Genomic DNA, 14376 nt, shown 5'->3' on the forward strand with positions numbered 1-14376 from the left:
CTGGCAATCAGCTTATCCCTACTCACAACTCTCCTCCCTTGGAATGTAGGGCTGGAGGATGCATTGCACTGCATGTCAGGGAAACTGAGGCAGCTGCCTTGCACTCAGACACCCAGGATTTTGTTCTCTGCCACCTGCAGACCCACAGGGAGACACGCAGCAGAGCAGGCTCAGTGCCCTTTTATTTGTGCATATTGTTGCCCAGCAGTATCCAAAGCTACACATGCAGGAGTGGCTCTGATTTGTGCAGTCTGATTTATGATATCACCCAGGGGCGATGGCTAAAAACCATTACAAGGGCACCAACAGGCTTTCACACCACACGTTGATGGCCTGCTACTGTTTATCCTTTGCCTCCTTCGTTATGCCACAGCCCACATCTGTTTTCAAACAAGTGCCTTTCTTAGGTGTGGGCCTTGGAAGACTGGCATGAACTCTGGTTTGGTGCCTGGGCTGAAGGCAGAGGTGCTGGAGGGAGGGAAACACATGGCAGATCCCTGCAGCAGCACTAGGAATCTCAGACTCATCTGAGTTTGCCATGATGTGTCTTGTTTTCCTAAAGTTCTCCTTGTTCCCACATCAGGCATGACCATGGAACTGCCAGATATTGACCACTTGGCACGCAGAATGCCATGGGAAAAAAATACTTCCTGAAGAGGTCAGCAATTTGTGCTGGTGCTGGGCAGTGGGGAGGGAGGTGTTGAAAACTCAGATGAGGGTGGATTTGTCACTGGTGCTGTATTAGCTACAGCAAGTCCGTTCCTGTGGGTAGGAGGGAGCAGAACTTGAAGGTGAGGACACTGCTGAGGGACAGAGGAGCAGGTCACACTGTGAGAAGCTGGAGCACATCCAGCCCCACGTAGTGAGAGAGGAAGAAATGCGAGATGCCCAGGGCTGCCAGAGCAAGGAGGATCCAGAGAACTCCAGCACTGAAGTACATCGGGGCCAGCCTGGTGGGAGAGAGGGAGCCTGCTGAGAATGAGCATCGCTGCTCCTGTCCAGGAATGGTCCCTCCCTTCCTGGGGAGGGAGGTGGAAAGGCAGCCCCTAGCTGTTCCCTGTCCCCTGCTTGGGGACCAGTGCCCAGCTTCCACCTCGAGGGAGCACTGGAAGTACTCGGGGCAGCTCCAGCCTTGCTCTCTATCCATATTTCTGGCCCCAGCCCTGTACTTGTGCCTTGGAGAGAACTTGGCAAGACTGGGTCATGCCAGGACCCTGGAGGAGCCAGAGGGAGTCCTAAGCTTCCCCAAAGTGCCTTATGTTCCCAGATGGAAACCCCCAGGGACTAGCAGGTGCTCCATGCTGGCAGAGGTGTTTACCTTTCTGAGGACGATGTCCTGTATCCCGTAAAGTAGCAGTAGCGGCTGCAGAGATAGAGCAGACCCAAGGCTGCAGCCAGACCTGTGGTTGAGAGACAACACAGTGACCATCTCTAAAGGCTTTTTAGACCTACTTTGAGCCAAACAGGTAGCCCAAGGTGAAGGAATAAAGGCTCTGTCCTCCTGGCTCTACCCTCCCATCAGAGACAGAATTACTGCCTCATTTATTGTTCAGAAGGACATGAGGATTGAGGCAGTACTCCAAGGAACAGATCGAGTGACAAACCAGGTAATGGGCATTCTCACCTTGATGGAAGAAGAGTCCAGCCTGCCACAAAAGTGCCAGGAAAACGGGAAAATACTCAGAGGAGTTCACCCTGGCAGGAAAGAGAAAGATCATAAGAGAAAGGAGGAAGATTTTCCTTTTCTGCTTCCCCATGCAGTTTCCAGAGGTCAGAGACTGCTGCTTTTTAGAGCTGATGTCACCATAAAGAACCTCCATGCTTGTGCCTTTCCCTGCAGTTCTCATCCCACTTTTATTCACAAGAATCCTGTGAAAGGAATAGGGTTTGCAGGGCACAGGAAATCATTGCTGGCTGGGGTTAAACCATGACAGGTTTCTCTCAGTAATGGTTGGTGTGTTTAGGACTTGTGAGCAAACACAGTCTGATGTTCACTCTTAAACCCATTAACTTCACCCCGAGGAAGGTGAGCAACTCCTGAATTACAATCCTGAGAAATACACAGCAAAGCAGGGGAGGGTCAGTGCTGTTAGATGTGAGATCTGGAAAGCATCTTTTAAGAGGAGTTTCTTACTGTGCTCGAAAGACCCTCTCAAATTCAGGTGGGCCTGAGATCTTTGGAGGAGAAATGCCAAATGCTCTCCTAGCATAGATCACCTGGAGGAAGAAGTAGGCTGCAGCAAAAGAGAAAAAAGTAGCAGTAGTCAGTGCTCTGGCTGAGTACAGTGGGGTCAAGATACTGTCTGTCTCCTCTTAAAACTGTGGCCCCCATATCAGAAAAAGCTGAATGAAAATCACAGATCGAGTTTGAGACAAGGAAAAGGAATGACTCAGTGAAGTGAGGACTACGCAGTCATGTACCTGCTTTCTCTCTTGCATAATTAACAGACCATTAATTATCTATAGAAGCTTCTGCACAGTTCAGATGCACTTTGTTACTGCCCATTTTAATTTTTTTTCAATCTTTAATTTTTCCCCCTTCTAAATCCTGATAGCTGAGTAGGGAGGGAACTGGTGCCACAGATAAGCCAGCCAGATATTGAATTAAATTGTCATCCAATGTGGAACCACAGCTGGGAGGTATTCAGTGTGACCCACCACAGCCTGTTTTTCCACCTTGCCATGCCACAGTGCTCTTCGTATGCTAACACCTAACTTCAGGGACTGCTGTAAACCCATTTTTCAAAGAAAGAAATTCCACATGTTTGCAGAGATCTACCAAGAAATTTTTAAACTCCAGAGGTAGGTGCCTGGGAAACTAATTTTGTAGAATACTTTTCAGAACACTGACAAGGTATCAGTCCACTGGCTGAAAAGCAGAGAAGTATAAGTCCAACGGCAGAAATGAAATACAGAGGTGAAATGAAATCAGTGGAGGTACTATAGATCGACCCAGCAAGTATCTGGGCATGTGTGTCCCATGATCCCTACCTTGTTCCAGGACTCCCAGGACTGTCACAGCAGCCAGCAGATGAATCTGATCCAACATATTGCCTCTTCCAGACCCTAGAAAAGCTGATTTCCTGATCAGAAGCTCCTCTGGCTAGGTATAGTCCTTGCTCGTGTGGCAGCCAGCAGTGGTAGCTGGCAGCACAGGTCTGCTCTCTTGAACAGACCTGTTTCTATGATTGCTATGTCATGCTCACAGCCGGGAGGAGTCTGGCTTGCCCATTGCCGTGTGCACTGCGGAAATGTAAGGCAGGGGAGAGAGGTCTGATGGAATATTTCCGTTCCCACCCTCCCTCTTCCAGGAATGAGTTACGAGGAACTGGGAAACATCTCTTACATATTAGCAGAGAACTAATGTGAGAGATGAGAGGGGAACTGGAAGCTGAACAAATCTCAATAGCCCATCAATGCCCCCCTGGGGGCATCTGGTTTAAAACCCACTCCTAAGGAAGGCTGAGGCATGTTCCTCTTGCTGATGCCACATGAGAACCCACAGCCTTGTTCAAGCTGCTCTGCACTGCTCCGGCATCAGGACAGGCAGCATTTCATGGTCTGCAGCTCTGTGTGCGCAGAGCCTGAGAAGCGTGAGCTGGACATGGAGCACAAGTTACAGCCACAGCACTGGGGCAGCCTCTGAGTGAAAACTCAGGGCAGCTGTGAGACAGATGTGACAAAGTATAAAAGGTACAGATCTGTCTTGCATGGCAATCTTTCATTTGGGGATGGGTCCTGCTGAATAACTGTCAGATCTCCAATGGATTTCATAGCCAGCCTCTGTGCTGGGAAGACTGGGAGCTGTGCATTTAAGGCTTTGGATCAATCCTCGCCCGGATTAACTCTCGTCATAAACACCAGAGAGACTTCTCTGTGGATAAAAACCTGCACAATCCATCAGGAATGTTTTCACATGTCAGGAGAGGCTGCTCAGCTAATTCCTGTCCAAGAACAAGAGCTGGGCATGGCTGCAAGCTAATGAGGGTACCGGCTTTGGTTTCCTTCCTCTCCATTAGAAGAATTTTCCCTTCAGAGCAGGGACAAAGGAAAGCAGGTTAATACAAAATTATCATTAAACATCACTGTTACAGAAAATAAGATCAGATTAAAGCAGTTTACATTCTATACCTGATGTCCTTGATAGACTTTCTAAGAAGCAATTGAGCTGGCTCTGGTTTTCTGCCTGTCTGTGAGGGATAAAGGCACCCAAAGAAGCTATAACAATGTCCCCGCTTAGTATTTCTCCAAATGCCAAACACAGACACCACTCTTTTTCCAGCACCAGCTCTAAGATGAATTCTTTCATCTCAGAATTGTTCCTTTTTAATTCCAGTGACTGTTTAGAAATAAGAGGAACATTGTGTTTCCTTTTCTCCCATTTAGCTGTCAAAGCAATGAAGGATCTCCCTGTGTCAGCTCAGAAAGGGCAGAGGTCTCGTGGTGCTTGATGACATTTGATTTCCCTCTGCTCCCGCCTGATTACAGCCTGCTAGACAAAGAAAATATAAAGCAAAAGAACTGAACAAAAGAGGATCCAAGGTTACATCTCTGTCTGATGACAGTGCAGGAGACCTGCATCAAAAGTGTCAAATGTGTGTAAAGAGACCTGGGCCAGGAGGAGCTGTAAAGGTTGCCATAGAGCACTCCTGCTCCACAAATCATCACGAGGTGCAAAATACTTCTAGTAGCATCTAGTCTAGTCTAAATATAATAAAGGCTGGTAGAAATATGAATGAAAAAGCAAGCACAGATGTCTCTCCTCCTCCCTCCTCCATAATTTTTCAAGCTGTCTTTACCTCCTGAAGGGCACAGTGGTTCTCTTGTCCCTGTTTGTCACCAACAGAACTCACTTTATTTTCTGTTCTCACTTGGTGTCTGCAAAAAGCAGACACAGGTACCCTCCTCCCAGCAGCAAATGCCCTTTGATAATGGGACTGTCACTAGTGGACAGCCTGCAAAGACACAGAATTAAACATTGCAAAACTTCACTGTCCAAAGCTGATGCAGCCTGATTTCCTTGTAAGCAAAGACAAGTTATGTGGCCCCAGGATCACCAGGATGGATTTGCTGAGCAAGAGCTAACAGAATGCTGTCCCCCTCTCCACTCCCCAGCATGTACTCTGCTCTCTGAGTTACACTGTGTGAACATGGCCCTGTGCCACGAGGCAGCTGGCATGGTCCAGCACCTCCCACCTCCAACTGAGTCATCACTAGAGACATTTCTCTGTGCCCAGGGTTGCTCCTGCCACCTCTTCCCACAGCCACTAATCCTTTCTGCCTCCTAACTACCACTGTAGGGCTGGAGCTGGACTCCAACACTGATTGGGATTCAAAATAATATGGGGAAGAAAAATAAGTGACACAAAAGGCTTAGAGGAGGTTTAAGCAGTCACAGTGTTTGCAGTATCTACCACTCCCCAGGAGCAGCAGGGCATGAAGAAGCCAACAGCACTGAGTCCAGCAACGTTCTAGGCAATAACATCCCCCTAGAAATATATTTCATTAGGCTACAACAGGCCAAGAGCTTTCTGTCAGTGGAAGAGGGAATACTTGGCAGCTGAGCAACTTACCCTTCTGCTGGTCCTTCCAATTGTGTTGTAGAAATAAGGAAGACTTTTCTAATCTAGTTTAGAAAAGCTTATGTTTCCTTTCCCTTCAAATTCTTCTGCAGCTGCTGCACACATCCAAACCTGTGACTGTGGAGCAGTCTGGGAGAACAGTCAGTGCCTTCCAACAGCCACGTGGCAAAAAGAGAGGGGTTTTCATTCAAAAGAATTAAAAGACACACATAGGAAAGAGTTTTTCTAGTTTGAGAGAACAAAAGAGAGTTCAGTCCTGAGTCACTCCATCTGTTCAACTAACAGCTCCTTCAGGCTGGGCTGGTGGCACACTTTCCTGTCTTCCCATGCCTGCAGACACCCTGTTAACTTGGACCATGTGTCTAGATTTTCCTGGAATTCTTGGATTGTACAGCTTTTAGAGGAAGGATAGCCTGAAAACATGGCAAGCCAAAGCCAATTCATGAATTCTTCTTCGCTTATGAGAACACAGTTGCCATATGGGACCCTTCCTAGGAAATTGGCCCAGCTGCAGGCAATTTCTGCTCTGTGGTGTCCACCAGGGTTCCCAGCAAGGCAGAAGAGGGCTCAGGTCTACTGAGTGTTTTGAAACGTGTCCTGGGTTCTGCATTTTGCAATAACCATGCATAACAGCTACCATGTCTTCCTAAAATGTGCATATATCCAGAGGCTCCTTCTTTCAGACACTGGACTAGTAGGTGATTAGTTTTGTCAGTAACATCCAGGCTGGCATTATGTGAAGCATCCCTCGGAGTTCAAACTCAGTGTATATTGGAGATGTGTATTAGCCTGTTCACCCACACAGATTTGAGATGGATGTTCCTGAGCTGTCCATACTCATGGCATGTCAAAGTGGTCATATAAATGTTCTCAAGTTATAGAATCATAGAATGGTTTGGGTTGGAAGGGACTCTCCTTGCCAAAAGCAGGGACACCTTCCACTAGACCAGCCTGCTTGAAGTTCCATCCAGCCTGGCCTTGAACTTTTCCAGGAATAGAGCATCCACAACATTTCTGGGCAACCTCTTCCAGTGCCTTACCACCCTCACAGTGAAGAACTTCTTCCTTACATCTATTCTAAGTCTACCCTCTTTCTCTGTCAAGGCATTACCTTTTGTGCCTTGTAAAAAGTTTCTTCCCATATTTCCTGTAGGCCCTCTTCACATACTGGAAGGCAGCTCTAAGGTCTCCCTGAAGCCTTCTCTTCTCCAGGCTGAGCAACTCAAACTTTCTCAGTCTGCCTTTGCAGGAGAGGTGCTGAAACCTCCTCAATCATCTTCATGAGCCTCCTCTGGACCCACTCCAACAGGTCCATGTCCTTCTGATTAGTTACAGCAAAATTTCTAAGGGCCAAACCAATCTTCTTTGGTCTGCTTTCACCCTCTGCTCAAATGCTACTGCATGGTGAGGACCTTGGCCAAGTGCTCCTGTTAACAGTGTTTATCTCTCTAAAGGTGAAGGGCTTCACTTCAAAGATCACATGGGGAAAACATTCAAAGCCATTTTCAAAGAGCAAGATGAAGCTGAGGCTTTGAGAAACTACATAACTGAGTGTATATGTGTGGATACAGACACACATGTATGTATAAGGAGTAATCATTTAGTCAGGGATAATTTGGATAATTTATTTGAAGCTTTCTCCTAAAGGGGATTGGTGAGCTTTATCTGTCTGCACATTAAATCTGACCAGAGGGCACATCAGTATAAAAGCAATGCCAAAATTCTCTCCTTAACCTACCACCAAAAGGCACTGATACATGCACACGAATCCTGCCCCTTCTGTGGCCAACAGCTGTTAACAATATTAAACAGGCAAATTAAATCCCTCTGTTGTCCTGCCTTGCCTGCTGCTATTGTCACACAAGGAAACTCCTTGCCATGTGTTTTGCCAATTTGCCTACTCCCTTTTCAGCAGAATGTCAGAAATAGCAAATAAACAAAAAAGAACAGTGCCAGAAAGGCAACTGCACAGAGAAGAATGAAGCTCTGGGAGCGATAAGTGCATATGGCAGGGAGGGGGAGGATTTCCCTTTGCAGAGGGACAAACAAGCCTTTCAAACATCTTTGGCAGCTCTTATGTTAACATACACTTAGTATTATCCTATAATGATGCGGGGGGGGGGCGGAAATTGCAAGGCTACATAGCACACTGGAAAACATCAAAGGCTATAGAGTGGTCACGGAGTTCAGCTTTCCTTTTCCTAAATTACAGGGGTGAAGAAATAGAGCTGGTTAGCTTTCCTCTCTTGCTTGGGCCAGAAAGACAGATTCCAGCCAGCCCTACCCAGTTCTGGGATCAAGGCAGCTCTAAGATGACATTTTCCAGGGGAGAAATTGGCATTCCTGATAAGTCTCCTATGAGGGAGAGACCCTTGGCTTGGCCAGGCCCAGGGGAAGAGTAGGGGGAATGTGCCTGAACTGGGGATGTGTTGCAGGAATATGACAGCCAGGAGTGCAGTGCTCCATCTGCTGCTGTGGTGACTTTTCACACCAAAGTCCTCTCCCATGAGGGCTTAGGAGAAAGAAGGAATTTCAGGAAGACAAGGGAGGTGGTCTAGGGGCAGACCTGTGAGAGGCAGTGTGATGTGGATAGAGATGCAGGATGGGCTGCCTGTGTTGGAGGCCAGCTCTGTAAGTGGGGACCACATTGCTGGAAAGATGTCTGAGCTGCAAAAACCCTCTGTGCGGACTTCCTCATTTGGTCAGGAGCTGCATTTAACTCAAGCCTTTGCATCCAGTTTTTGCCATGTCCTCTTGCACCCAGCCATCTGACTTAACCCTGAGCTTGGCTTCCTCAGACGGCACTCATCACATTGGGCTGGTGTGGCCATCTCTGAGCTCTGTGTGTCCTGGTAGCCTTTATCAGAGCTGCTCGAGTCTCCTTGCCTGGGGCTGCAGGACTGTGCCTGGTAGGACCCACATCCTGCCAAGCATCCTGCCCTGTGTCACCTCATCCATGACCCTGGGACACAGTGCAAAGTGAGAACAAAGAGTCAACAAAGCACAAGACCCATTGAAGGGCTTGTGAGAGGGCAGAAGGTGGTGGGGCCAGTGCAACCAGATGTGCTGGGAGCCAGACAGATGTTTCTGTAAAGCTCCTCTGACGTCAGTGGTGTTAAAGGATTTTGAAAGACATTTTTTGGAAGGAACCAAAGGCAGATGTGCAGATGACAGCAGGTCATCATTTGGACTGTTGTTCTTTGATCACTTTCACTCTTGTACCCCCAGAAGATGCACAGAGTGATGTGCCCAAGGGGATGGAGTAACTGGGCAAGGAACAGAGCTGGGATATGGGGTGGGATGCTGCCAGCAAGGGACACATACACCATGCTGCAGCTGCAAGGCTGCCAGCGTGCAGCACAAGCAGTGTGGAGAAGCCACCCAGGTCATGTAAACAGCTAAGCCCAGACAAACAGACCAAGTTCTGTCTCCAAAGGAGAAGTTACACAGAGCTGGCCTCTGTCACTTCTGCTGGCACAGGATCAGGAGAGAGCAGCAGCCACAGGTCATGGGGGCAAGACACAAGTCTAGGAGTGGATGAGTTTCTGGTTACTGGTTGTTGCTGCTTTGTGCATCAGAGCCTGGCAGAGGTCAGGCTGACCTGAGTGTACTCAACAGAGGTGGCAGCCACAGGGAGAGCAGGGACAAGGACAGTCCCTGGGGAGAGGTGCCACGGGAGCACAACTCCCCTGGCTGCACACAGAGCCCTGATGCCACATGGAGGCTGAGCCAGCTCTGCTCTGCACCAGCAGGGGAAGGTAACTCCTACTCTCAGTGTCTCAAGTTGGGGCCATTATTTAAGGTACCAGAAATGGAAGCTCCTCCTGAGCCTTTCCTTTTCCGTTGCCACTCCTGACTTGCAAAGCTGAGGCAAGAGCAATTCTGGAGGTGCCACTGGGACCAGGCACCCATCCCTGCAATCAGCCTTCTTCCAACACCTTCCAAGCCTTATAAGGGTGCTGTTCCACAGAGACAGGTAGGTAGGGGCTGTGTCATGGGAAGTCATCATGGACAGAAAGACAGACAGGGGCTCTAAGTTAGGAAATCTTGCTCTTCCCATGGGCCTCGAGAAGCAGCATCATTAACAGGGAGCTTTTGCAAAAGGTGAGGAATTGCCTCTCAGCAGTCCCAGAGCAGTCACCAATCCCACAATGGGACAAAGGAGTTGCTTTAAAAGCAGTTGGGTTTATTTTTAGGGTGTGAAATGGTTGCATGATGCAGTTGTGTAAAAGAATAGAACGACCAGAAAGAGTGCTGAACACCAAACTTGTCTACACAGCCTTGCTTTTAACCACTGGGAGGCTGAACTGGCAAGTGAAGTGATGTTACTTTGCAGGCTATCTGCCTCCCAAAACATGGAGGGGGTGTCTGTAAGCTCTGACAAGAAGAGGATTTATTGAATGACACTAGGCAGTTGTTGAGCTTCTGGTTAGAGCTCTGCTGGGGAAAAAGGCAGAGAGAACCTGCTGTAATCTAAGGATTTCTTGTAACTCTTACAGGAGAACTATTTCACAGCTTCCAGGCCCCTGACACAATTCCACTGCCCTCTTCCAGCGAGGTGCTGTGCTGGGGCACACCCATCCTGGATGGGGCTGAGAAGAACCCAGCCCCAGGTGGACAAAAGAAATTTAATCTGGGGAGGGCTTGGCCCCTCCCCTGCTGGGAGAAGGTGGTCCCCTGACTCAGAGGTGGTCTATTCCACTTCCCCTTCCTGTCCAGCAAGCCTATAAAAGGGGCGGATATCTCGCTGCTCTTCCCTTTTTTCCTGCCTCGTCTGCTCGAGAGGACTTCCTGCTGCTGTTGCTGTCTCCTGCACCGGACCACGTGGCTGGGGCCCTTTCTCTCTCTCAACTGAATCCCCATCCAGGGGAACGTAAGGCCATCCAGGCTTGGTTTTGTATGTTTTTTTTCCCCACTTACCCTCATCCCTCGCCTCTGTGAACCCCCCCTGTTACTGATATATATATATATATTTATATGTAAAAAAAAAAAAAACAAAAACATTTTTTTCCTTTCCCTTTTGTAAAAAAAAAAAAAAATAAATTTACTCCTCCTACTTCCAAACCGACTTCAGAATATTTCTTTCACGATTTTTTTTCTTTCCCTTTTTCCCTACCCTTTTTTTCTTTTTTTTCCCTTTCTTCTCTCTATCCACCCTGCCGAGAAAAAAGGGAGAGGGGCAGGGGGAGGAATTTATATCTATTATCATTTGAGCTCCTAAACTTAGAGCTCAAACTACCACAAGTGCATTCAGTGTTTAAGGAAAACTTGCTTTCTTAGTGATACAAATCCCTCACAAGCCATCACACTTTAAATAGATTGTCTGCAAACCATGTAGACATAATCCCTTGGGTTTGTGCCTGTGATGGCAACGAGCAAGATGGACAGAAGTGGGATGTGGATCCTGCTGCCTGTTGCACCACACTTAAGGAAACCCGTTTTCCAGCACCCATCTATCAGCTCCACACTGCACAGAACTGGGATGCTGCCCAGTAACTTTGCATGTCTTGACAGTAGCCACTTCCACTGAGCACACTCTCAATGCCCAAGTCAGTGCTGTGTCTGCAGGACAGCATTCATCCCCTACCCCTGCACGCAGCAGGTGGGAGCAGGCTTTTATCTGGGGTATGTTGTGGCAAGGCAGAGTTGAAGACAGCACACAGGAGAATGGTCTTTTGTGTTTGAAAGCTGTGACATCGGTGCTAGTCATAGCAGTTTCATATCACAAATTAGTCCTTTTGCTTAGCACCTGCAGAGACCCCAAGCAGGTGCTGTGTCCTCTTTATTCACTGTCTTGATCTTCAACTCCTGAACACCTCTCTTAATTTTCTTTCACCGCCACTGTAGTTCTGCAAATAGCGAAGAATAATTTGCTTTGCCTTTTGGGTGGACAAAAGAACTCTGGCATGAGGGACAAGAAAGCATTTAGCAGCAGCAAAACAGCACTAGATATTAAAAGCAGATTATATAAGAAAGGGATTCATGGGAGCTCAATCTCCAATTCCTGCAGTGTTCAAGAAGAACACTGGTGTCTCACAATCTGTTTAGAAGCTATTCCACTGAGCCATGTACCACAGAAAGAAAATTAGCAATAACCCATATGGCTACTCATCATTTGCTGCTATAATCCAATGCTATAAGGGCAGGGAAGCCAAATAGGATTTTTAATTCATCACCAAACCAGTAACTGCTTGCTGTTTATAACTGTTTGACTGCCAGACTTTCTACTGCAGGCAAGACGAGAAGTGAGAGTTGCAAAACAAACCAAAGAGCTCTGGGACTGGCTACAGCCAACCAACCAAGTGAAACCCTTTCTGAGCCAGTTACCTGTAGCAGGGAAGATCGCTGAGAGAAGTGTGACTTCAGCCTGAACCTCCACTTGGAAAAGTCTGTTTGGGGGAGAACTGTGATTCTCACCTGCAAGGGCATTTATCTTACACTGACTTTAAAGACCAGCCTCACTTCTTCTATAAAGAAATGCCAATAGACTGTGCTGCAAGGAAAAGCCTTTTACTTAGTCTTATAAATAGCAGGGCAGATGTCAAGAGACAATAAAGTCCTTAAAGAGTTATCCTTAATTCAAGTTTTTGTGGGAGGTTTGATTAGAATGCTATTTGTTTGTGCAACATTTAATTTCTGTTGAAGTAGGATATGGCTTTGGCACAGGACTTATCAGGGACCAGCGTTTAGGTTATCACTAAAGCAAACAGAAATATCACCTCCTGTAATTTCCAGAAGTTCAATATTTGCCATTAATTAACATGGTCACCTGCTGTCCGCAGAACACTTTTTTCACTCCAGTGAAAATGAGTTCAAATTCCTCCCAAAATCTTCTAATGAACAAGTGTTCTGGTACTTAACATTTCTTGTACCTCCTTCATCTTCTTAACCCTAACAATATGGTTTCTTAACCAACTACAAGGAAGGGCCCTACAAGAAAGCTGGTGAAGGACTTTTTAGGGTGTCAGGTAATGATAGGACTGGGGGAATGGAACAAAACTAGAAATGGGTAGATTTAGATTGCATGTTAGGAAGAAATTTTTCCCCATGAGGGTGGTGAGACACTGGAACAGATTGCCCAGGGAGGTGGTAGAAGCCTCATCAGGTGGCTCTGAGCAACCTGATCTAGTGTGAGGTGTCCCTGCCCATGCCCAGGGGGAACTGGATGATCCTTGAGGTCTCTTCCAGCCCTAACAATTCTATGATTCCAAGTGTCTATGTAAAAGGCTTTTTATTGTGTGTATTTTAGTACATAGAGACTTCTATTATACATACAGTTACAGGTTTTTTAAATATATATACACCTCTGTGTGTGTATTAAAAAATCTGTGAGGAGTTGCAAAGTAAAGCACCCCTTGGCTTACTAATCAGTTATAAACAAAACATGACATGGTCTGGTTGATGTGGTAGTGTTAGGTCATAGGCTGCACTTGATCTAAGAGGTCTATTCCAACCTCAGTGATTCTGTGAAAACAAAATTAGAAACAGGTTTCATGTTGTATTTCATTCGGGGATTTTTTTTCTGTGCCTCAGATGTACATCTTTATATAAGAGAGGAGGATCTCTTTGATTCTTTTTGCTACCTTGTACCAGGAAAAAAAAGCCTTTAACAAAAGTGTGCCTGGGATTACAGAAGGCTTGCAGCTCAGTCCACTTATATCTTGGGTAAAGTTTGCCCAGCAGGAGCACAAGGAAAGACTCTTGTCACTGAGCTGCTGGACAGATTAAAAATGTACCTGTTCCCAAGATAAAGCCTTAGATTATAACATCCCAAAACAAGACAGGAAGCTAATGATGTGCTTTTATGAAGTAAGTCAGAACTGATTTCAGTTCCACTTGCAAAAATAGTCTAGTGGGGGAATCGTTTAGAATAAATGAAAGGAATGAATTGGAAATGTAAAACCAGAATAGTGAGTTTGTCTGATATGCACCAGGGATTTACAGTCCAGAGGCCCAAGGGGGCAGTTCAGCTGCAAGCCTCTTCATCTCAGCAGGGCTAGCACCCTCTGAAAGAATTCAAGCTCTTACCTAGCCTGGTTACTTGATGGAAAACTGGAATTTGTGACTGAGAACAGCTACACTCCCTGAGGCACAGCTGATATTTTTATTAGTCTTAATCACATCTCTCTCTTCATTCCTCCTCTTCTTTTGAGTTTCCATTGAGCTTGGTAGCAGCTTGCCTTTATAAGTTGATCTATTTCTTCCAGTTATAGTACTCACCCCATGATTAATTCAAGTCTTGAGTGATAAGATCTAACTCTGAACTATTTGACTTGAAAATGAGAGCAAAGGTTGTCATGTTTCCCTTGTGTAACCTTAACCATTCCTTCCTTCATGCCCAGCAGACATTTTCTGTGACTGACTCTAGATTACCTTCATTTTCCTATCAGCCTATACATCAGAGGAAGCCTCTCATCCCCCCACTTCTGTGTGATTTTTTAATAGCCAGCCAGTTCTGAAATAAATCCCCACCTCCACACTCTGTTGGCTTTTTACATTAGAAAGCTTCTGCATCTTCTAACTCTATAGAGAATTCTGCACGCTTGGTGCACACAGCCACAGTGCTGCTTTTCAGTCTGTGACTCACCATTTTCCCTGGAAACATGATTGGAGCAGCTATGTTTAGGGGTTTCTAACAATTTCCAGCTTTTCAGATGGCTATACTGAAAACTTGGGTGAATCTCAGCTCAGGACAGTAAAGAACATTACACTCTTAGGGTGATGCCAATCACTCTCCTTACTCCAGACCAGAAGTCCCAGTGGGTTCCAGATTCTTGCTTACCTATTCTTTAAG

At 46.5% G+C, this 14376-nt stretch overlaps 1 protein-coding gene across 1 annotated transcript; it reads right to left on the bottom strand.

Moving 5' to 3' along the window:
• Positions 1 to 644: 644 nt before the first annotated feature.
• On the bottom strand, positions 645 to 3102 carry LOC128972995 (leukotriene C4 synthase-like). The gene is made up of 5 exons (XM_054389146.1): positions 2992 to 3102; positions 2135 to 2234; positions 1625 to 1695; positions 1319 to 1400; positions 645 to 950 (listed from the first exon to the last, which is right to left on the bottom strand). The coding sequence occupies exons 1-5, from the start codon at positions 3047 to 3049 to the stop codon at positions 824 to 826; spliced, it is 438 nt and encodes a 145-aa protein (XP_054245121.1). The 5' UTR covers positions 3050 to 3102; the 3' UTR covers positions 645 to 823.
• Between the last annotated feature and the right edge of the window lie 11274 nt (positions 3103 to 14376).

The sequence above is a fragment of the Indicator indicator genome, chromosome 18 (genome assembly GCF_027791375.1).
Source record: "Indicator indicator isolate 239-I01 chromosome 18, UM_Iind_1.1, whole genome shotgun sequence".
NCBI lineage: Eukaryota > Metazoa > Chordata > Aves > Piciformes > Indicatoridae > Indicator > Indicator indicator.

Bases quoted from the DNA above. Each gene is read 5' to 3' on its own strand.
- LOC128972995 (XM_054389146.1), bottom strand. From the start codon at position 3,049: ATGTTGGATCAGATTCATCTGCTGGCTGCTGTGACAGTCCTGGGAGTC. The intron at 1,696-2,134 runs GTAAGAAACTCC...CTTTCCTGCCAG, and splicing joins GAGAGGGTCTTTCGAGCACA to GGTGAACTCCTCTGAGTATT. The intron at 1,401-1,624 runs GTGAGAATGCCC...TCTCAACCACAG, and splicing joins TGGACTCTTCTTCCATCAAG to GTCTGGCTGCAGCCTTGGGT.